The sequence below is a fragment of the Mesoplodon densirostris genome, chromosome 17 (genome assembly GCF_025265405.1).
Source record: "Mesoplodon densirostris isolate mMesDen1 chromosome 17, mMesDen1 primary haplotype, whole genome shotgun sequence".
Lineage (NCBI taxonomy): Eukaryota > Metazoa > Chordata > Mammalia > Artiodactyla > Ziphiidae > Mesoplodon > Mesoplodon densirostris.
The window spans coordinates 8,706,297-8,730,858 of NC_082677.1; the positions used below are offsets into that span (position 1 = coordinate 8,706,297).

Genomic DNA, 24,562 nt, shown 5'->3' on the forward strand with positions numbered 1-24,562 from the left:
TTATGGATGGTGACAAGTTTCTTATTTGAATATGTGAATCTCTTTCTTCAACCTTTTTAAAAAACATACTTCCTACTTTCATTATGTAGTTTTTTCTTCTGTAGTGTTTTGGGTTTATTTTAAATCTGTATTTTATATTCAGTATCAGGCATTGTTGTTTAGGCCTTTGATTACCAATGTTCAGAATCATTTCATTCAAACTTGTTGGATTAATTTGCATAGTATATATATAATCATAACTCTTGAGACAGAGCATGTGATTCATAAACATCAAGAGCTTGGCTACTTAATTCCTGCTTTAATTTTCAGTATTTATTATATGCAAGTTGGACAATTCTGTAAATATGTTGTGCTATTTAATATGTATTTTCTTTAAAGCATGTAAAAAATAGAAAAAAGCTAACTGCCAGCTAAGTTTAATGTAAGGCAGTCATAAAATAGTGACTTTTTTGTTGTTATTACACAGTTTTCTTCAATATTTAGAGATTGCTTAGAGTTATCACTATATCTCTGGGTGTCAGGAGTGTGCACAATGAAACTCATTTTTTATTTGAGCAACAGTTTATTTACCAGTAACTATACTGTATGTTAAAAAGGTGATTTTATCTCCCTGTGTGAAGATTTGAGTGGGTGGTAGTATCTCAGTGAACAATAGGTTTGGTGGAACTGGAGTAGAGAACAGTTTGAGATTTAGGTTAATTTCCAGAGAAAAATGTTTGATATTGTATATATCAGAGATAAAACCAATGAAACAGCTAATATGTAGTAGTGGTTAGTGATTAAATGAAATGAGATTAATAATTTTGACTTGTTAGTAGGAAATTCAGAGGGTCAATAAAATTAACGAAACAGCAGTTTAACCCATTTGCCTGACATTAGGTAATCTTTCAGGACTTTCATGTGAAGAACCTTTTTTCAAAAGTTCATTTTGGGTTTTTTTTTTTTTTTTCAATGTGAAAGACTGAATTAACCAAAGGAAATGGTCAGTTTTCTAATTCCTTTTAGTTGCCTTGCTTTTCTAATTCCTATTACATCAATATTAGCAAAGAATTTTTTCTAATTTTATTTTCCAATAAAATTACTTTGAATTTTACTTATGGCAGCTAGCTGCTTTCTTGAACTACATACTAATTTTAATTGAGTTGATAAATACTATTAAAAAAACCTAGGTCCTATATATCTTTAGTTGGGAAATGTAATAAATTCAAAATAGAGAATATTTAGAATTCTTTTAAACCTGACATTCACTTCTTGCTTTTCATGTAATTCTTGTTTTAGACACTACCTTTTTAACTTAGTGGAAAATATTTAGTGAATGTGATTGATGGAACTGCAATTTCATCTTGTCACTTTGTGTCTTTATGCTTAGGTTTATTGCATTCTTCTGTTAAAAAAAACTGTTTACAGAATGATTCTGAAGAACCAGCTTTGTCTGTAACCAGCTCTTTTGGGACAATTATGAGAAAATGTTCTAATAATGAAAGCAGTTCTAATAATATTAAAACAATATCTCAGGATCTTGATTATAAAAAAGCAAAAATTAATAAGGAAAAACTGCAGTCATTTGTAACCACAGAAACTGGTTATGTGTCATGCTTGCAGGAAAAGCACTGTGAAGATGACCCAAAAAGCCAGAGAGTTTCAGATATAAAGGAAAAAGTATTGCCTGCAGTATTTCACCCTGCATTGCCACATTCAGAGGAATGTAATGATATTCTCTTCCAATCCCAGGAAAGCTTTTTACATGGCCATGATAATACCACCATTTTAACTTCTAGCTCCAAGGATCTTCTGTCAAATCCAGTTGTGATTTCTAGAGGAAAAGAATCATATAATATGTCTGAGAATTGTGAAGCTGGTTTTGAATTAACCAAAAGTATTTCCATGGAAAAGAATCAAGAAACATGTGTTATAAATGAAAATTATAAAAAAGCTGAGCTGTTGTCACCTGAAAAATACATAACAGAAGCATCACATTCTATGAAGGTACAATTCAACCAAAATACAAATCTCACAGTAATCCAAAAAGACCAAGAAGAAACTACTTTAATTTCAAAAATAAATGTCACTCCAAACTCTGAAGAACTTTTCCCAGACAAAGAGAATAATTTTGTCTTTCAAACAACTACTGAAAGGAATATTCCTGTTTTAGGAAACATTAAGGAACTTCATGAGGCAGACCTCAGTTGTTTAAGAGAACCTGTTCCCAAGAACTCTGCCATAGTAGCATGTACAGACATAGATGACGGACAAGCAGCCGAAGTGTCGATTACAAAAGATTTTGGTTCATCAGATGTAGTCCGTGATCTTGCAGAGAAGAATAGAAATAGTGTAAAGCAACCACCAAAAATGACTCTAGGTCAAGATTCAAAGTCAGATGTCTCATTGGATATAGATACGAAATCAAACAGAAATAATGATTGCATGGACAAATGGGCAGGACTCTCAGATTCGATTTCAAGTCACAATTTTGGAAGTGGCTTCAGAACAGCTTCTAATAAAGAAATAAAGCTCTCTGAACACAACATTAAGAAAAGTAAAATGCTCTTCAAAGATATTGAAGAACATTATCCTACTAGCTTAGCCTGTGTTGAAATTGTAAATACCGTATCATTAGAAAATCAAAAGAAAGGAAGCAGACCTCATGAACTTGATTCACAGTCAGTTAATACTGTATCTGGATATGTGCAGAGTAGTGCAATTGTTTCTGATAGTGGAAATAGTCACACAACTCCTCCCGTTTTATCTTTAAAGCAAGACTTTAACTCAAACCATAATTTAACACCTAGCCAAAAGGCAGAAATTACAGAACTTTCTACTATATTGGAAGAATCGGGAAGTCAGTTTGAATTCACGCAGTTTAGAAAACCAAGCCACATGTTACAGAGTAATCCATTTGAAATGCCTGAAAACCAGATAACTGTCTTGAATACCACTTCTGAGGAATGGAAAGATGTTGATCCTCATCTCACAATTAATGCCCCATCTCTCAGTCAGGTAGGTAGCAGCAAGAAATGTAAAGGTATAGTTGGAGGTAAGCAAAAGTTGGCTTGCTTGTCAACAACAAACTGTAACAAAAGTGCTTCTGGTTATTTAACAGATAAAAATGAAGTGGAGTTTAGGGGCTTTTATTCTGCTCGTGGCACAAAACTGAATGTTTCTAGTGAATCATTGCAGAAAGCCATGAAACTGTTCGGTGACATTGAGAATGTTAGTGAGGAAACTCCTGCAGAAGTAGATCCAGGAAGTTTCTCTTCAAGTCAGTGTAACGATTCTGATGTTTCGATGTTTAAGGTAGAAAATTACAGCAATGATAAAAATTTAAGTGAGAAAAATAATGAATGCCAACTAATGCTACAAAATAACATTGAAATGACTACTGGCATTTTTTTCGAAGAATATACTGAAGACTACAGGAGAAATACTGAAAATGAAGATAACAAATGTACTGGTTTTGTTTCTAACTTAGAATCTGATGGCAATGCTTCAAGTAAAAATGATACAGTTTATATTCATAAAGTTGAAAATGGCTTGCCATGTATTGATCAACAAAACATACATCTAAAATTATCTAGCCAGTTTATGAAGGAGGGAAACATTCAAATTAAAGGTTTGTCAGATTTAACTTGTTTGGAAGTTGTGAAAGCTGAAGAAACATTTAATGTTAATATGTCAAATAAAAAAGAGTCAACCACTAACAAGATGAGGCAAAATATAAAAGATTTTGATGTTTTTGATTTGTCCTTTCAGACTGCAAGTGGGAAAAACATCAGAGTCTCTAAAGAGTCTTTAAATAAAGTTGTAAATTTCTTTGATGAAAAATCTGCAGAACTGAATAACTTTTCAGACTCCTCAAATTCTGAATTACTTTCTGGCGTAAATATCAACAAAATAGACATTTCAAGTCATGAGGAAACAGATATGGTCAAAAATAAAATATTGAAAGGAGGCGACCCAGTTGGTATTAAAAATCAAGTACTGACTCTCCAGCAGAGACCTGAATGTGAAATCAAAAAGATCATAGAACCAACCATGTTGGGTTTTCATACAGCTAGTGGGAAAAAAGTAAAAATTGCGAAGGAATCTTTGGACAAAGTGAAAAATCTTTTTGATGAAAAACAAGATAGTAGTGAAATCACTAATTTCAGCCATCAAGGGGCAAAGACGCTAAAGGACAGAGAGTTATGTAAAGAAGGGCTTGAATTAGCATGTGAGACAGTTGAAATAACTGCCCCAAAGCATGAAGAAATGCAGTATTCTCTAGAGGAGAAAAAACTTGTTTCTAAGGAGACATGCATGCCACCCAGGCTTTTAAGTGATCATTTATACAGACAAACTGAAAATCTCAAGATATCAAATAGTATCTCTCTGAAAGTTAAAGTACATGAAAATATAGAAGAAACAAGAAAAAGTCCTATAACTTGTTATACAGATCAGTCCACTTGTTCAGCCGTTGAAAATTCAGCTTTAGCCTTTTACACAGGACATGGTAGAAAAATTTCTGTGAGTCAGGCTTCACTATTTGAAGCCAAAAAATGGATTAGAGAAGGAGAATTGAATAATCAACTAGAAAAAATAAATTCTGCCAAGGTTATATGTTTGAAGGAATATCCTGGAGATTGTGTAGGAAATCCTTCATGTGGAAATAGTTCAAACAGTATCATAACTGAAAATGACAAAAATCTCTCTGAAAAACAAGATTCAACTTCCTTAAGTAACAGCATGTCTAACAGCTATTCATATCATTCTGATTTTTCTCATTCCAATGAGTTATTTAATAAGTCAGAGTATCTCTCAAAAAATAAAGGTCATAATTCTGATATTGAGTCAGTAGTGAGGAATGTCAAAGATAGGAAAAACACTAGTTTTTCTGAAGTAATATCCACTGTAAGAGAAGCAAACATAAACCCACAAGCTGTAGACAAAGATAGTGTTCAGAAACTTGTGACTGACTCTTCACCATGCAAAAATAAAAACACAGCTGCTGAAGTGGCCATATCTGATGCAAATAATTTTGAGACAGAGCAACCTGCACTCAGTAGAGCAAGTGATAAAATAGCCTTTGTTTCTCATGAAACAAGAGTGAGAGAGAGGTTTACAGACAGCTGCAGCAAGGTAACTAAGCAAAACACTGTGAGTGAATCAGGCACTGGCCGAACAAAAACTGTGACAGGTTCTCATAAGGCATTGGGTGATTCAGAGGATATTATTTTTCCTAACTCTCCAGATAGTGAAGAACATAGTATGCATTCACACGAGGTTTTTCCTAACATTCAAAGTGAACACATTTTACAACATGACCAAAGTATATCTGGATTGGAGACAGTTTCTAAAACACCACTTTGTCATATTAATTTGAAAACTTCTGATAAATGTAAATTTAACATGGGAAAATGTCACAAGTCAGTCTCTTCTATAAATGTTTGTGGGATTTTTAGCACAGCAAGTGGAAAATCTGTACAAGTATCAGATGCTGCATTACAAAAGGCAAGACAGGTATTTTCTCAGACAGAAGATAGTGCTAAGCAACTCTTTCCCAAAGTATCATTTAAAAGTAATGAAGAACATTCAAACAAGTTTGCAGTAGAAGAAAATACTGTGATACATACCCCCCCAAATTTACTATCATCTGCTTTCTCTGGATTTAGTACAGCAAGTGGAAAACAGGTTCCAGTTTCTGAGAGTGCCTTTTGCAAAGTTACAGGAATGTTCGAGGAATTTGATTTAATTGGAACTGAATGTAGTCTTCATCATTCACCTCCATCTAGACAAGATGTATCAAAGATACTTCCTCTTTCTTGTATTGATAAGAGAACCTCAGAACACTCTGTAAACTCCAAAATGGGAAAAGCCTATAATAAAGAATTTAAATTATCAAACAACTATAACATTGAAAATGGTTCTTCAGAAAATAATCATGCTATTAAAGCTACTCCATATCTCTCTCAGTTTAAGCAAGACAAACAACAGTTGATGTCAGGAACCAATGTATCACACGTTGAGGACATTCGTCTTTTGGGTAAAGAACAAGCTTTACCTAAAAATATAAAAATAGAAATTGGGAAAACTGAAACTTTTCCTGATCTTCCTATGAAAACAAATACAGACGTTTGTTCTCCTAACTCCAAAGATCCAGAAAACTATTTTGAAACAGAAGCAGTAGAAATTGCCAAAGCCTTTATGGAAGATGATAAGCTGACAGATTCTGAACTTCTAAGCCATGGCAAACACACTCTTTTTACATGCCAAAATACTGAGGAAACGGTTTTGATAAATTCAGGAATTGGAAAAAGAAGAGGAGATGCACTTGTCACAGTTGGTAAGTGTCTGTTATTTCCTGTTGGTTTCCCAATCACTTTTTAAATTAAGTCCTTAATAATTCTGATGTGCTAGGTTGTAGCAATTAGGATATTATACACTGAATATATTTTTTCAGACTTATGTGTAGTTTGGGAGAATGCGATTTCACTTGTGATATCACTGAGTCTGTGTACCAAGAAGTCATTGGCTGAGTCCTGTTTACGTACATATACATAGAGAGGGAGAGAAAGCACAGAGGTTCAGACTCTGGGTCTTAAGAACTTTAAAAGTTAGTTTCTAATTATAGGTGTTGCTTAGCTTGTTTTTTTTTTTTTTTTTTTTTTTCATCCAGGAAGTGTTCTAAAATCAGTTGTTACCATTAGCAAATAGTATTCTGGTCTTAATGCCATTTGGAGTATGTTCTAATTTCTCTTTTAAATGTAGTATGTTTAACAACTTAGTTCAATTATTAGGTTAATTGGATGTTTGGTTTTTTTTTTCTGTTAGTATCTCTGTCTAGGAGTAATCTTAAATAATTGAATCTGTTAATTAGTTACAATTAAATAAAAACTAACTCTCCAACTTTTAAGTGGATGATCTTAAATACCTAGCTCCTGTTTAAAAACTCTAGACTGGTAGAGTAGTTGAGTTATCACAACTTTTCTTGTCCAGTCTTTCACATTACAGAGAAAGACACTGAAGCCAGTCAGTTCATTCTTCCACTTGGTGCATTTTGCCCTTAAGTCATCCTGGTGGATACAGACTTGCTTAATCCAGTCTTATGCAGGTCACATTCTTTACCAAGTTTATGTTATGGGCAAAGTAGTAAGTTTATAATACTTACCTTAAACTGTTGCTGTTCTATAGTGCAAAATTCTGAGGTGCAGATGCTTAAAGATATTCATAATTCTTTCATGGAAAATAATGACTTTATTTATAGGACCCCGTTTTGTTCATGTGTGTACTAAAGTGGGTTGGCCTTATGCCTAGGAATAAAAACAACTCAGACTTCTACTAAATGCTCTCAACAGCATCACTGTTTCATTTCCCTCACTTCTGTTAGGTATCAATATATATAGCTTAATCAGCTTCTGGTTACTTGAATAGTACAGGTTCTTGTCAAGCAATTAAGTCACTTTATAATCTAACACTTGATAAAGCCTTGCATGGACATTTTTATTTATTTAATCCTTCAAGTTCACTTTCTCTAATAAAAGGCAATTCCTAATAACCTGTGGCTTTGTGGTTTATCTCCACCTTGACTCTGTAGGCAACTCAGGTTTCCAATAAAACTTGATTTATACTTTTAAAAAAGCATCAAAGAGCAAAGTATCTGTTAACACATATTATCTCAGGATGACATGGAAATGCATAACAAATTATGGTTTAAGTTTACTCTTAGCCTTTGTAGAGTTTTTAAATAAGAAGTACATATTACTTTTGGTAATACTTGAATGTAATTTTGGTAATTTAAAATCTTTTTTCCTACTCACTGACTCTAATTCAAGGACCTATATAATAAATTCCTTCTTGAGTGTAATGCCAAAAAAAAGTTTATTTGAAGAAATTTTGTTTGTCCTTATTGCCAGTAAACCTAGAGTTACTAAGTGGCAGTTTATTAAAAAAATAGCTTATCTGTGATATCTGGTAACACCTGTTTATCCCTGGACCCTATTAAATAGTGGTATTTAAATGGTCAAAAAATAATAGAAATTAAATTGATGTTGAAAAATTAATTTTCTCTTTCAAAATGGAATTTTCACTAAATTATAATTATTTATTTTTTAGTTAACATATTGTAAGAGTCAGTACTTTAGTTTTAAAAAAATGGACTATAGGCTTTTTTTAAAAAATTGATATTATTTGTTTCAAAAACATGTATGGAAATTTCCTTTTAGGAGAACCCCCAATCAAAAGAAACTTGTTGAATGAATTTGACAGGATAATAGAAAATCAAGAAAAATACTTAAAGGCTTCAAAAAGCACTCCAGATGGTAAAATTTGCTTTTTATCCATATCTTTTTCCCCTCTATAGTTACTATACTTAGTATTCTTTAAGTTATTTTTCTTTGGGTATGTAGGTAATTGGGCACACCTTTACAGTGTGGTTTGTTAAAGCTTATATCTTGCCTTGTTTTGTTATGTGAGCTTTTCCTTCATAATACCTAGTATAATGTGGAGGTTCTCCATAATTGAGAAATGCGAAATGATAACAAAATAATGACTTAAAATAAAAAGCTGTAAGAATTTAGTAAGAACTTAGTAAAATACTTTAAGCTCAGGTTCTAGAATCTAGTTGATTTCATAATATTTACGTGAATCAGTTATGTAATTGAAAAACAGTGACTTTCAAATTATGTTACTTCTTATACATTTATTAGATGGGATTCTTCAGCAAGGAAGAGCTTTCCCTTAACAACTGGGGATGAACTCTATAGTTCCTCCTAAAAAGGCAGGGTAAATATTGAATTCTTTCCCTTTACTTACCAATTTCCAGAGTAAAGAGTAGTTGGTGTAGTAATCACTACTAATGGTAGTAAAGGAATTTTTTTCTTAGTTGAGTAAAACTGATTTCTTAGATTTTTATTTATAATGTATATATAAAGTTTAAAAGAACACATTATAAGTAATGTATTTCTTTACAAAAGAAAACATTCTTTTTGATGCTCAAATCATTTCAAATTTGAAAGTGGAAACCTCTTCAAGTATTTCCTAAGAGTTTTTTTTAATATGCTTTAATTAACTTTTGAACACTTTCTTGCTTTTTATTATCACAAAAAGATTTCCTAGGGAGTCGTAATTCCCTGCCCCAGTTCTAGAATCCTTAGAATCTACAAAGATCCTTCCAGTGGTTAATATTTTTTAAAAAACAAAATTTGAATGCTAACTATGCTCATAGCTGCTGGTGTATTTTTTATTAATGCTGCATTCTTGGTTTCTAATAACATTAACATATTTACTTATTTGCTTTATCTTCCAACCATGGTTCTCAAACTTTTTGATCTCAAGATCTCTTTATACTCTTAAAAATTATTGAGGATCCCAAAGAGCATTTGGTTGTGTGGATTATATCTATTTATATTTACCATATTCAACATTAAAACTGAGAAATTTTAATATTTGTAAATATTAAATATTGTGCATTGGTCATTTTGAAAATATTAGTTCAGAGTTATGCAGCTCTTCCAAACGTTGACACATTTTATTATACAATCTTAAACAATTACTTTTGTTAATGTCACCACTGATCTAATCTGAAAATTTAGTATTGGGAAATTGTCAAGCTAACAGCCAGATACAAGTGTTCCAAAATTGTCATTTTGTTTAAAAGCTTGAATTTTACAATTCAGTTTGTTTGGCAGCAAATACTCTCACTTGTTTTTTTGTAGTGATAAGCTCATTTCATTCATTTTTGAAGAAATATCTGCTGAATACCCAAGTCTGAAAGATTGTGGTTTGTTGGTTATTCTTTCAAGTAAAAATGGAATTCTTTGGGACAAAAATGATTAGTGCAGTTCACATAAAGTACATTTCCTCAAGACAATTATTGCACTAAAGTATGCAGCAGGACATACCAGCAGTGCTAATGTCAACACAATGAGAAAGATACATATAACTTCTCCTCCTCCTTCTTTTCCTTTTTCAACTTCTTCTTCTCCTTCTTCTTATTATTATTATATGATTATTATTATGATAGTTTGACAGCTTGGATCCCCTTTAAGGGTTGTGGGTTCCTCCCACCCAGGGTTCCATGGATCACTCTGAGAATCACTGTCTTACAGTATATGTATAATAGCTTCAAGTTTATAATACCAGTGTTAATAAATACCAGTAATAAAACTACTAAGGGAAATTTAAGAATTCTTTGCAGTTTTTGTCCTAAGAATATATATCATTAAGAATGTGTAGTCAAAGTTCTGTGTTCAAATGCCACTCAAAATAATTATTTTGTTTGTGGTTAACAATTTAATAATTAGGTTAGATTCATTTGTTTCAGTTAGTTTTCAATTTTAGGATTGGCTTTTTCTTTTTTAATTTTATATTTGAATAAATAGAATGTTTTCATAGTTCGTTCATCAAAACTACAGAAAAGTTTACTTGGAGAACCCTTATTTCCATTGCCATCTCCTCTACACTGTTCACCACCTTCCTCACTTCTTGCTCACTATATTGGTAACTATTTTAAATGGTTTTTGGTCTGTCCTTTTAGGGTTTCTTTTTGTGAAAATAAGTAAATATGTGTATATATGTTCTCATTACCTTTCTTTCTTACTCAAAAGGTATCAGTATGCATATGGTTTTGTACCTTCTTTGTTTATTGTTTACTTTAGAATTTATCTGGAGATCATGCCTTAGTGAGTATCAAGAGATCTTCCTCGTTCTTTCTTGTGGTTGTATAGTACTTGATCATGTGGCTGTATCAGTGTATTCTGGTTTATTCAACCAATCCCGTCCCTACTAATGGACTAGTTTTGAAGATTTAAGAAGTACAAGTTACCTGCTGAGAATGAATAATATCTACAGTTTAGCTAGTCAACCTTCATAAAACTAAATTTTATATTTGCATTGGCAATTCACTAACACATTTGAGTTATGATTAACATCAGCTGACTAAATTTATACTGATTTCTTATATATGTTTGCACTGTGAGTTATTTGGTATTCATCATTATCAATTTGTGAATCAAATTTTTGGTGGGTATTAACTAAGCATTCATTATATGCATTGAAAATTTTTAAATGTATAATTTTCTCACATTTTTGTGTAAATATTTACAATAATGTGTTATGAACAGACATAGGAAATAAAATCTCCCATTAGATTTTCATTAATGCATAATATAAAAGATTTCATTAATACATAATGTAAAATAATATTTTTCTAGGCACAATGAAAGATAGAAGATTGTTTATGCATCACGTTTCTTTACAGCCAGTTACCTGTGGACCCTCTTGGTAAGACATTTAATTTTTTTTTTTTTAATTCTACTAATATAGTATAGGAAAAATCTGGGTTTTTTTTTTTTTTTTTTTTTTTTCTTTTTGCGGTATGCGGGCCTCTCACTGTTGTGGCCTCTCCCGTTGCGGAGCACAGGCTCCGGACGCGCAGGCCCAGCGGCCATGGCTCACGGGCCCAGCCGCTCCGCGGCATGTGGGATCCTCCCAGACCGGGGCACGAACCCGTATCCCCTGCATCGGCAGGCGGACTCTTAACCACTGCGCCACCAGGGAGGCCCTGGGTTTTTTAAATAAATATTTCTAGAAATGCTGGCTCTAACATACAGTACAGACATTAACACTTCCCCTTTTTCAAAGCCTGCATCAGGATTAAATAATTCTGTACTTTGGTAGTACTTTATAATGCTGTGCATATTATCTCATTTTTAATAACTTTGTAAAGTAGAAAAACAGATTTTATTGCAATTTTGTGGATAAGGTACTGAGGTTGAGAGAGATTAAGGAAATTACTCAAAACCAATTAATAAAGGTGGCATATATTATATCTCAATTATATTAGTGGAACTGAAAGAAAAATTAAAGGTGGAATATGTTGAAAATATGCTTTTATCTCTCCTCCCTCTCAAAACCCTATTAGTTACTAAGAATTTTTTTTAATGTATAAATCTGTAAGTACAGTGTTGTTTCAGAAGAAACAACAAAATTTTAGAAGCTAAAAATCATGAATGATTTAGAAAGACATAGAAAGCTAAAACCTGACATTAGAGCAAGCAGAGAAGCTACTCAGTTTCCCCTAAAGAACCTGAGAAAGACTCAAATTGGCAGCAACATGTACTTCTGAAGGTGAGGTAGAAAATAGGAAGATTAGTTGAAAATCTGTTTAAGAGACATCTACATCCCCTCCCCCACTGCAGGCAGGCAATTATCCCTCTTCTGTCAAAAGACCAGAAGGTCATTCTCTGGAGAAGATGAATTGGAGGGGTTCTGCATTGGGGATGGGGTTGGGGGAAGATTCTGAAAAGAGAGAGAAAGTAAAAATCTGGATGTCGAGTAGCGAGACTCCCTAGCCTCCTTTCCACACTTGGCTCCCAAATGCTGACAGCCAGGCCTCTAGGCGGAAGACTAGACGATTGTTTCTGTGGGTAACAGGAATAGAAAAGACTGAAAATACTGACAGTTGTGGTTACTTAAGTTAAACTGCATACCAGATCACCGGACAGTGAAGCCAACAACTGACAAGCCCACCAGCACACAGCTTCCAGTCAGCTCTTCAGTGCTTCACACTTAAATGAGAATAGATAATCAAGGATCACTAGACATTGGAAGAAAGCCTCTGGGAAAGATAGTATCCAAAGTACAAAAACCAAAGGACAGAAAAGGAACTTAGAGGAAATAGACCATGTAACAAGAAGAAAACTTCAAAAAAATACTAATATTTTCAGGAAAGAGAACATATTGCATCCGTAAAATAAAAACAAGTTGCTATAAGAGGAGCTCTTGGAAATTAAAAATATGATGGCACAAATAAATTAACTCAGTAGAATAGAAGATAAAAGTTATGAAAACTCCCAGAATATAGTGCAAAAAAGAAGAGGAGATGAAAAAGGAATGAAAGATAATTTTAAGAGTCAGTCCTGTGGCTCTAATATCTGAAGATTTGGACTTTGAGAAAGAAGTAACAGAGGAGAAATACAAGTTTTCAAAGAAATAATTTAAGATATTTTATCAGTACTGAAGGACATGAGTTTCCTTGACTAAAAGGACCCTCTGAGGGGCCTCCCTGGTGGCGCAAGTGGTTGAGAGTCCGCCTGCCGATGCAGGGGATACGGGTTCGTGCCCCGGTCTGGGAGGATCCCATATGCCGCGGAGCGGCTGGGCCCGTGAGCCATGGCCGCTGAGCCTGCGCGTCCGGAGCCTGCGCGTCCGGAGCCTGTGCTCCGCAACGGGGGAGGCCACAACAGTGAGAGGCCCGCATACCGCAAAAAAAAAAAAAAAAAGGACCCTCTGAGCAAGCACATGAGTAAAAATGACCTGTACTAAAGTATATCCTTGTGAAATTTTAGAAAATCAGGTTTCAAATGAAGTTTCCAGAGTCCTAATGATATGAGTCCTCTCATCATTAACAGTGGAAGCTAGAAGGTTATAGATTACAGAGCAATGCCTTTAAAATTCTGAAAGAAAATGATTTGCAACCTAGAATTCTACCACTGACCAAAATATCAAATAAGTGTGAGGATAAACATTTTTCAGATGTGAAGTATCAAAAGGTTTGTCTCCCACACACTTTTCTCAGGGAGCTAACTGAAGTCCATAAATCAGAAGGAGGAAGATATAGGATTTAAGAAACAGGAATTCAACATAGGAGAAAGGTAAAGGGAATCATCAGGATTATACAGAAGGGGGAGATCCTGGAATTACAGCTGTGTGGCTAAACCTAGACAGGTACCCAGACCATTTTGGTAGAATAAAGCCCTGGGAGAGTTTGCCTACCAGAAAAAGATTAAAGCAGGACCTGAAGTATTTTAATGTATTAAGAAACTTCTTGGTAAAGATGGTGAATTGAGCATACTCACCTAGTTTAATTGCCTCTCAAATTTTTACCAAAACAACCGTGAAGGAATTCTCACACACACACACACACACACACACACACACACACACACACACACACACGTACGTCCCCTCGCCAAAGACAGGGAGAATGGGAGAGGAGAGACCACAGTGACTACATTGTTCAAAGCATACATACAGGAGAAAACTGATTTGAAAGTGGTAGTGGGGAGAGGAGAGAACCAACCATTTTACACTAAAGAAGCCTCAGAAGCTCAGGAACTGGTGAATCTTCAGAATTGGGTGGTGAGCGACTTCCCTGGTGGCACAGTGGTTAAGAACCCGCCTGCCAGTGCAGGGGACATGGGTTTGAGCCCTGGTCTGGGAAGATCCCACATGGCGTGGAACAGCTATGCCCATGTGCCACAACTACCGAGCCTGCACTCTAGAGCCCGCAAGCCACAACTACTGAAGCCTGTGCGCCTAGAGCCCATGCTCCGCAACAATAGAAGTCACTACAATGAGAAGCCTGTGCACCACAATGAAGAGTAGCCCCTGCTCGCCACAACTAGAGAAAGCCCTCTCACAGCAACGAAGACCCAACACAGCCAAAAATAAATAAAGAAAAAAAAGAAAGAAAAAAGAATTGGGTGGTGAAGAAGGACCCAAGATAAGGGTATATAGGTTGAAAATCTATTTAAGATGCAGTCAAATCCCCTCCTTCACTCCATGAAGCTGGGCACTACCTCTTATGCACTCTAACAAAAGACTAGAGGTTAACCGTCCAGGGAGGGTACAATACAGGGTTTCTTTACTGAACACACTAGGCACAGTGGAAGGCAGGAGTAATATACTGAAGGCAAGGGGATCAGGTTAATGTGTGCACACTGAATGTTGGGGGGCTCTCCTCCCCAGGTCTTCTTCCCCCACTCAGCTTCCAGAATGCTGGTAGCTAAGTTTTCACTATTGGAAGCTTCCAGTTAATCTACAGTGTTGCTTACAATCAGTAATGGTGTACCAAAGGCTTCCAAACAGCTCTGTGATCCCTGATGCTTAAATATGAACAGACAACCAAAGATTACTGAACATCACAAAAACCAAAAATGAAATAACCAAAAATCAAACTAAGGAAAATAACTTAGAAGAAACACTATTCAAGGAGCAGAATGAAAAGAGAATTATATGTATAAAGCTGAGAGTTTGGGGCTTCCCTGCTGGCGCAGTGGTTGAGAATCAGCCTGCCAGTACAGGGGACACGGGTTTGAGCCTTGGTCTGGGGGGATCCCACATGCCGCGGAGCAACTGGGTCCGTGAGCCACAACTACTGAGGCTGCGCGTCTGGAGCCTGTGCTCCACAATGGGAGGGGCCGTGATAGTGAGAGGCCCGCGTGCCGCGATGAGGAGTGGCCTCTGCTCGCTGCAACTGGAGAAAGCCCTCACACAGAAACAAGACCCAACACAGCCAAAAATAAATAAATTAATTTAAAAAAAAAACAAAACAGAGTTTGGGTGTGAATGAATGATAGGTACATAGAAAAGTAGCAGAGTTTAAAAAAATAATAACCCAATGGAAAGCAAAAGTTGTAAAGATAGGAAGTACAATGAGAATGTACTACATATTAATACCACATATACTTTTTACTAATATAACACATTCAGCTGTAAAAAGTATTTAGTCATAATATAAATGTGAAATATTAACAGAATCGAATACATAACTTGGGAAGATGAGGAAAGGAGAGAGAGTGTTTGGTAAAGTGGAAGTGGTCTTGTGGGAGCTAAATCTTCATTCTCCATGTTGGCTTTTCAATAGAAAAAAGCCCAGAAGAAGCAGTTACTGAGGTGTCACTTATAGATAATGGATGTGAATATCACAGAAGCATCTCAAATTGTAGACAGCAGTTGTAAAATCTTTTCTAATGGTAAATTTTTAAGCCCAAAGATATGGTTTAAATTGCATTAATGTTATCTTTTCAAAAATAACTACTTGTGGCATTGTTGAAAAAGTCATCGAACTGTATTCTGGAATATATTTTTCAATAGGCTACTAATATACATGTTTTGAATGTAGAAATCCAGGTAATTTTTTAAATTTTCATTTTCAAAAACAGGTTGTAATATTAAAAATAAAGGAAATGCTTACTTACCTACATATTACCTTAATTTTCTCATATGATGGGAAAATAGTTTTATGCATTTAACAAACAGGTATTAAGCACCTTTTCGAAGTATCTAGTTTATACTGTGTTGATAGATGAAAAGGTATGTAAGTCCAAGTCAGATTGCTTGTCTTGGAGCCAGGCATGAAAAGAATTATTGTGCTATAAATACTAAAATGAATATAATAAAGTGATGTGAGAGCATAGAAAAATTGGCAGCTTTATTATGTGACAAAAGCTTAATAGGAAAAGTACTTTAGATGGAATGTAAAGAATGCTGGTTAAAGAGGGCATTCCAAATCTGGAAACAGTAAGAAGTTGTGTGACTTTCATCATGGGATTTGGCAGGCTGGGGGTGGGGTGAGGACTGGGAGGAAACACAAAGAAATGGAGAGAGTGGGACCAAAAAGGAAGCCTCCTGTATGTCATTACTTTTTTTTTTTTTTTTTTTTTTTTTGCGGTACGCGGGCCTCTCACTGTTGTGGCCTCACCCGTTGCGGAGCACAGGCTCCGGACGCGCAGGCTCAGCGGCCATGGCTCTCGGGCCCAGCCGCTCCGCGGCATGTGGGATCTTCCCAGACCAGGGCACGAACCCCTGTCCCCTGCATCGGCAGGCGGACTCTCAACTGCTGCGCCACCAGGGAAGCCCCTGTATGTCATTTCTGACAAGTCGAAACCTGGATAGGTGATAGTTTGTCTTTGGAAGTTTGAGACGCGATGTAACCAGATTTGTGTTTTAGAAACAGACTAGAGAGAAAATGTTGCAAGGAGATTAGTAAGGAAGTAAAGGCCTTAGTTTAGTTAGTACATGTGGTAGAGAGCAGAGAGTGAGTGGAAGACAAATTCAAGATTTGGCCAAAGAGTCATTAACTGAGAGTGGCAAAATATCTCCATGTGGATTCAAATAGAAGTCTTGATCATAACTTGCAAAGCAAACGCCTCATTTTTACAATATTCTTCATATTTAAAAACATTGGAGTGAAAAATCAGTGAAAATAAGTTTTGGAGTACACAGGTTTATTCATTCCTGTGCACTTGATCTCATCTAGGTCTATTCAAGGAAACCAGTCCAGCCATTTTTAGGTGGTAAAGTCAAAGGCTGGGAGTCAGTGTGTGAGAGATAGTTACAGACTTGGAGAGTGTGGTATTGTTTTGGAGGGCAACCATGATGAAATGCAGAATGGTTACGAGAATAGGATTGCCATGTAGCAATTGAGGGTCTACGAAAAAAAATACATATTCCAAAACATTTATATATATGTACATTTACTGGTAAATAATCAAGCTTAAATATTTTCTCCCCATTGTAGCACAAGTACGGAAAGGCGAGAAATGCAGAATCCAAATTTCACTGCATCTGGTCAAGAATTTCTATCTAAATCTCATTTTTCTGAACACCTGACTTTGGAAAAGTCTTCAAGCAGTTTATCAGTTTCAGGGCAGCCACTTTGTAAGGTTCCTGCCCCAAGAAATGAAAAAAGGAGACACTCGATAACTACAGGCAAACCAATGAAAATCTTTGTCCCACCTTTTAAAACTAAATCGCATGTTCACGGAGATGAACAGTGTGTTAACAGGAATACTAATTTCGAGGAAAACAAACAAAAACAAAAAAACATAGACGAACATGGCTCTGGTGATCGTGAAAATAATGTTAATGACAGTGAAATTCATCAAACAACAACTATGCTTTTCACAAAGGGTGAAGAAGAACCTTTAGGTATTGTGTGAAAATTTGTGTTGACGTATTTTTGCCTTTCAGATATATATTTCTTATATTAAATAACACCTTGAGGATTTTTCCCCCTTTTATGATGATTACTAATTTCAAAACCTTTTGTATTGCTTTAGATTTTTCTGTCCAAAGATTAAGTTTAAATTACTCTAATGTTTTCTTTCAAAGGTAGCTAATTGTAGACATTCTTCTTATAAAAAAAAAGCTATTAGACATGCAGTCTAGGACAGCTATTATTGGATTATGATTTTTATCAGGCTACTAATTTTCTTCCAAATTCGAAATAAAAATAATCTATTTCTGTTCTTTTAGAAACGTTTATCAAGTAGAAACTTTTTTTCATTCCTTAAGATTTAAAGTTAGAGCAAATTGATATATATCATTTTATAAAACAAGGGTTGTGCTTTTAAATTTTATATTCAATTTTACTTTTTGTTAATTATTTATTCTTTAATAGATTTAATTACAAATCTTCAGACTGCCAGATATATACAGGATATGCGAATTAAAAAGAAACAAAGGCAACGTATTTTTCCACAGCCAGGCAGTCTGTATCTTGCAAAAACATCCACTATGCCTAGAATCTCTCTGAAAGTAGCAGTAGAAGGCCGAGTCCCCACTGCATGTTCTCATAAACAGGTATGCTTTTGTCTATAATGCTAATTAATAGCTTTTATAGCAATGTGTAACTTTATTTCATTAACTGGCATCTTCAAATTGTTTAAAGAAAACAAATTGATGCAGAAATGCATGAGTAAAATCATCTTGCTTCCTAATCAGCCTGCAGTGGCAGCCTCCTTCTCCTCTGCTGCCTTATCCTACTAAAGTGATCAGTGCTTCAAAATTACAATTTCTCTTTCGCCTTCAAAATGTATTCATTTTATTACTATAAGTTCTATCAGCTGGGTGTTAAAGTAGTCTCATTGAATTTAAAGTGTGAATGACTCATAACCCTGAACCTGCTAAGATCCATTTACATTTTTAAAAGGATTCTTATTAAGCCAGTAGTACTATCTAGTTGGAATTTGGGGCAATGGAGAGGTGAGAGTCTGGGCCTCTTCAAGAGTTTTTTAACTTAAGAGGTTTTCTTAAACATTAAATTACTTTTTTATCCCCACAATGACTTCCTATGGCAGATGTAGCAGGAGGCATGTACACAAGGGGAATGGGAAAGGTGCAGCAGACTCTTGAATGTATAGGTCATTAATATTATGTAAAAATTTTTTAGCTTCTAGTAAGTAAGTTACATATTTTTATAGTGAATATTTTCATATTTAAATGAAAAACTTTGGGTAGATTCAGTTTGGGTGTGTTATAATTTTTTTTTCTGTGAAACATTCTTTTGTTTGATGTTTCTTACTCATTATCAATTTTTTCTATCATTTATTTTGTGCAGCTATATAGGTACGGTGTTTCTAAACATTGTGTAAAAATTAACAGCAAAAATGCAGAGTCTTTTCAGTTTCACACTCAGGATTATTTTGGTAAGGAAAGTTTATGGGCTGGAAAGGGAATACAGTTGGCTGATGGTGGATGGCTCATACCCTCCAATGATGGAAAGGCTGGAAAAGAAGAATTTTATAGGTACTCTCTGCAAAAAGAAATTTTGTATTAACTAACTTTTATATGTTCCATCATCTCTCTCTTCCTCACAAGTCCCTTTTTATCTTTCCTTATCTCTCCTGAACTTAAAAATTTGGCTAGAAATCAAAAGTTTATACATTGAATCATTTTAAGTACATGTGGTTCACTTGATATTCTGTTGAAATCTTTTGAAAAGTGAATTTTGGTTTGTCTTAGGATTTAGTGAATTGGTTTTTCTTAAATTAGGACATTATTCTTATAGCTTTTACAAAATAAAGACTGATAAGAAAAGTTAAGTGTGAGTTGGCCTTATCATAAACCCACACACATGTGTGTATACTTGTGTGGATATTCTCTTTCACTGTGTATTTCAGTAAATATAAAATATAAAAAATAAACAGAAACACTTAAAATATCAGTAACACCAAGTGACTAGAAAACTCCAGTGCCCTAAAAAATCAACAGTTTAGGAACTATATATCCTCTTAGGATTCTAGTGTTTATAAAAACATAATTTTAAATGTTTGCTTTCAGGGAAGTATTACCTCATGCCAATGACAAGAGATAGGAAACCTTTCTCCTGTGCCCTTATTTTTGAGATCTCGGTATATCTTTCTAAAGTTTATAGTTTTGAGAAAAGTGGTAAAATATTTTTTCCTTAAATTTTTGTTATGTTTTTGGAGTATTTTTGAATGTTATTTACATCTTGGTACTTGTCCCACATAACAAATATCAGCTGTTGATTCTAGTTGGAAAAGTAACAGCTGTATCACTTAATTGTATAAGGTAGACTGCATAGTGTAGAGGTTGAGTGATTACTCTGTAATCAGGTGGGCATGGTTCAAACTGCGTGTTGAGGCTCAAGCTGTGTTTTTGATCATTCAACAAATATTTATTGAGCACCTACTATGTGTCCGATACTATCTTGGGTACTAGGGATAGCAAAACAAAAAAATATCTGCCCTAATAAATCATATATTCTAGTTTGGGACAGGGAAAGAAAATTTTAAAAGGGAATAAGTAAATGGTATAGTATATTAAAAAGTGATAAATACTTTGAAGATAAAGCTGGAAAAAGGGGTTAAAAGAGAGTTAGGTGAGGAGAGGTACAATTTTTAAAATAGAGTAAGAAGGCAATGTGTAAGGGTACTGATGCTGGTGGTTGGTAGATGGGAGGGTGGAAGTTTGTGGAAGTTCTCTTTTAATTACTTCTGTTTATGTAGTGCTGAGAGTGAGAATAGGAAAGGAGGAGGAGTTGTAGATTTGAGCAGAAAGGGCTCAAGTTGTAGATTTGAGCAGATATCAAGAAGAGAACCAGAACTAGAGAAGGAAGTTCTTAGGTGATTTCTAAAAACAATCTCTTTAATAAGAAATAAATAATCTAAAATATAATTATTTTACAGTAAGGATCTCATTTTCCAGTTGAAATAATTGTATTGACTAACATGTTAAGTGAAATTTTTATTAGCATATTTTGATACGTGTCATTTTCTAAAATTATAATATTTATTATGTTAACTCATAAAAACTTATTAAATGATCTTGTACAATTTAGTTTTTGTGCAAAGAATAGTCGGGGTTATTGACTTCAATATCATCTTACCTGGTTTTTATTATTTCTTCTACCTTTATTTGTTCAGAGCTCTGTGTGACACCCCAGGTGTGGATCCAAAACTTATTTCTAGAGTTTGGGTCTATAATCATTATAGATGGATTATATGGAAACTGGCAGCTATGGAATTTGCCTTTCCTAAAGAATTTGCTAATAGATGCCTAAGCCCAGAAAGGGTACTTCTTCAACTCAAATACAGGCAAGTTTAAAGCGCTATATTATGTAATCATATATTGTATGGGTCAGACTTCTGTGCTGTCTGTGACTTGCACATCAGAGCCAGTTGTTGGTGACAGCTGCCATCCCACACTGCTGTTCAGTTGTATAGCGCAGTTCTCGTCACCCTCCAGCCCCCACTTAAGAGCAATCACACATTCATACACCCTATGCTTCCCTCTTCTCCCACCCTCTCCTTAACCTCTTGGCACATGAGAAGAATATGAATTACTAATTTGATCCGCTCTTCAGGGATTGCTAGTAAAGCATTTTTGCATTTTGGGGGTTTTAATATTTAATTCGTATTTTAGCAGTATAAAACTTAATATATTACCAGCTACCAAATTTTAAATTCTCTTCAGTCTCAGTATTCAATAAAGGTATTTAATTTTTATTCTCAATTATTTGGTGACTTTTTTTACAATGAAGTTCTAGACCCACAATTTCTAAAATAATTCTTTTTTTTTTCCTTTTAGGTATGATATGGAAATTGATAGAAGCAGAAGATCAGCTATAAAGAAGATAATGGAAAGGGATGACACAGCTGCAAAAACGCTTGTTCTCTGTGTTTCTGAAATAATTTCATTAAGCACAAATATATCTGAAACTTCTAGCAGTAAAACTAATAGTATGGATACCACCAAAGTGGCCGTTGTCGAACTTACAGATGGATGGTATGCTATTAAGGCCCAGGTGGATCCTCCCCTCTTGGCTCTCTTAAAGAACAGTAGACTAACTGTGGGTCAGAAGATCATAATTCACGGAGCAGAGCTGGTGGGCTCCCCTGATGCCTGTGCGCCTCTTGAAGCCCCAGAATCTCTTATGTTAAAGGTAAATTAAAAATCAGTCACTGATTCAGTTAAATTCTAGAGAGAGTTTACATTTAAATTTTTAAATTTACTTATGCCTATTAAGGATGCTTCGTTTCTTGAAAATGTACTGATACTGTTATTAGTTTAAGTGGCATATTTCTCAGATAGTTAAATATTTGTGTTTTTGGAAAGCCAGAGATATTTACTGAGCTAAAATAATGCAGTTGCAGTTAAAGAGCAGGAGTAAATTTGCACCGGATGTTTCATTTTGGTACCTATAGCCCTCACGTTGTTCTCATAGTATTGCTCTGCTTCCACGGTGATTACTTGGCCAAATCTCTGTCCCAGTATGATTAGAACATTAGACTTCAGTGATTCTTGGATATAGAAGACTAAAGTACACCTTTCATCTGTATGTAGATTTAAACCTAGATAACAGGACTTTGTCATGTTGAATAGTCTGTAATATTGCTATCAGAAATGACTGCTAATGTTGCACATTCAGATTCACTTTTGGGGTAACCTTGTAAAGAATTTACTTCTGTTGTATTCTGGATCACTGTGATTCAGGAAAGCATTTTAATAAATCAATCATTTTTAAGTTAAAGAGATAATTTGTCATTAACTTGGGTTGCTTTTAGTCAAGCTGAAACAGGCTTTTGTTTTATGTTGCTTGGAATATCAAAGTTGCACTGGCTTTCAATTTTTGTTTTGTTTTTATCAAATCAGTATATGTGCATAATTTCAAAACTCAAGTAAAATAAGGTATATAGCACCCCCTCCACAAAAGCAGTCACTGATGCAACCCTGCCTAACCCCCCTTCATGCTCCCCAAAGGCAGCCACTTCCAATCCCTTTGGCTGTTTCTTTTGCTGATACTGTTAGGTCTTCTTTTCACCTTCAGTTTAGACATTAACTGTTAGCTTCCTGCTATGAAAGATGAGGAGTGAAGTCAGTATTCAATGTTTATATTATAATGACTATGAAAAATATTTTTTGCAACTCAGCATACAGTGCACCATGATTACATTTCCTTTCTTTACAACTTACTGCTTTCCCTGGAGTTATTAACTGTCTTGTCTTTTTTGTTTTTCTTAATTTTCTTTATCCTTATTACCAACTCATTCCCACACAGGAGCCATATAAAAATTGTCTAGGTTAAAATACCTTTATCAGTTCCATTTCTTTTTCTTGGAGATTCCTTGGATCTCTCCATGTTCCTGCTCAGTTCTGAAGTGGTTATCTTCTATGTATGCTGCACAGTTATTCTTGAAATTATTTTCACCTCTTTCTATGTTAGAAGCCCTATACTCTGGATTCCATACCTTTCTAGATGTATTCCCTAGCTTTAAGGGCACACAACCACCAGAGGCTTCTTGAGAAAGGAAACATGCTGTTTTTTTCTTATATTTTTACAAGGTTGGCTGAATATAGAATTTGAGGTTGAAATATTATAATTCCTTCAGAATTTTGAAGACATTTCCTCTATTACCTTCTTGCTTCTGGTATAGTTTCTGTTAAGTTCAGTGCTGGTCTTATTCCCAGTCCTTTACTATGTGATCTGTTCTTAAGACGTTTTTAAGATTGTCTCCCTCATTCTGAAATTTCACAATGAGGTGATTTGGTGTCAGCCGTAAAAGAAGGAAAATTATTATAAAATCTGAAATAGAATTGAATATAGGTATATATTTAACTTATAAATCGATTTATTAATTTGTCCAGATTTCTGCTAACAGCACTCGGCCTGCTTGCTGGTATGCCAAACTCGGATTCTTTTCCAATCCTAGACCTTTTCCTCTTCCCTTGTCATCACTTTTCAGCGATGGAGGAAATGTTGGTTGTATTGATATAATTATTCAAAGAGCATACCCTATACAGGTATGATGTATTCTTGAAACTTACTCTGTATTTCTTTCTTTAGAGACAATTAATTTGAATGATTGCTCCCTACCCTGTATTTCTGTTTGACACATTATTACAGTGGATGGAGAAGACATCATCTGGATTATACATATTTCGCAATGAAAGAGAAGAAGAAAAGGAAGCAACAAAATATGCAGAAGCCCAACAAAAGAAACTGGAAGTCCTATTCACTAAAATTCAAGCAGAATTTGAAGAGCATGAAGGTAAAATGAGTTGTACTTACAAGATCTTTTTTTCAGAGTTTTAGAGGCTTCTAACTGGGTGAATTGTCTTTATATTGAGTAATAGATTTTTTTTTCTAATTCTGAATTTGAATTTTTTCTGATTTGAAAAAATAGATATTACATAGGTAAAAAGATAAGCATTGAATTGGCCCCAAAACATCTTTATTCAACATAGTGAGCTTTTTTAGATCCTCACAAATTGTCTTAGGCAATTAAACATTACATACCTACAGCACTTTTCAGAAGTCTTAATTAAACTGGCCCATAAGCTTTAGTACTAAAGTATTTGTAGCATCGATTTTTGGTATTAGAGGAAAAAAAGCAACAAGGGAAAGAGCTATCAAATTATTCTCCTCAAGCCGTTTGTCATTCTCTTTCCTCTGTGTCCTTATCTACATTATAGAACTTGCATCTTTGCTGTTGTAGTTGTTGATCTTTATGTTTTTATACCTGGAACTAGAGCTTATTTTCCCTGTGGCATCAATTTG

The 24,562-nt window shown here is 34.7% G+C and overlaps 1 protein-coding gene across 5 annotated transcripts in view; it reads left to right on the forward strand.

The window, feature by feature from the left end:
- BRCA2 (BRCA2 DNA repair associated) overlaps nucleotides 1–24,562 on the forward strand; it is a 54,838-nt gene that overhangs the window by 16,023 nt on the left and 14,253 nt on the right. For 2 of the 5 annotated variants that reach the window (XM_060080121.1, XM_060080123.1), the window contains exons 11-20: nucleotides 1,370–6,319; nucleotides 8,199–8,294; nucleotides 11,187–11,256; nucleotides 17,279–17,688; nucleotides 18,161–18,342; nucleotides 19,100–19,287; nucleotides 20,928–21,098; nucleotides 21,592–21,946; nucleotides 23,650–23,805; nucleotides 23,909–24,053. In XM_060080121.1, coding sequence (XP_059936104.1) covers nucleotides 1,370–6,319; nucleotides 8,199–8,294; nucleotides 11,187–11,256; nucleotides 17,279–17,688; nucleotides 18,161–18,342; nucleotides 19,100–19,287; nucleotides 20,928–21,098; nucleotides 21,592–21,946; nucleotides 23,650–23,805; nucleotides 23,909–24,053 — 6,723 coding nt within the window. The remainder of the gene's footprint in view (nucleotides 1–1,369; nucleotides 6,320–8,198; nucleotides 8,295–11,186; nucleotides 11,257–17,278; nucleotides 17,689–18,160; nucleotides 18,343–19,099; nucleotides 19,288–20,927; nucleotides 21,099–21,591; nucleotides 21,947–23,649; nucleotides 23,806–23,908; nucleotides 24,054–24,562) is intronic. The other 3 variants (XM_060080126.1, XM_060080125.1, XM_060080124.1) reach the window with 3 other exon arrangements.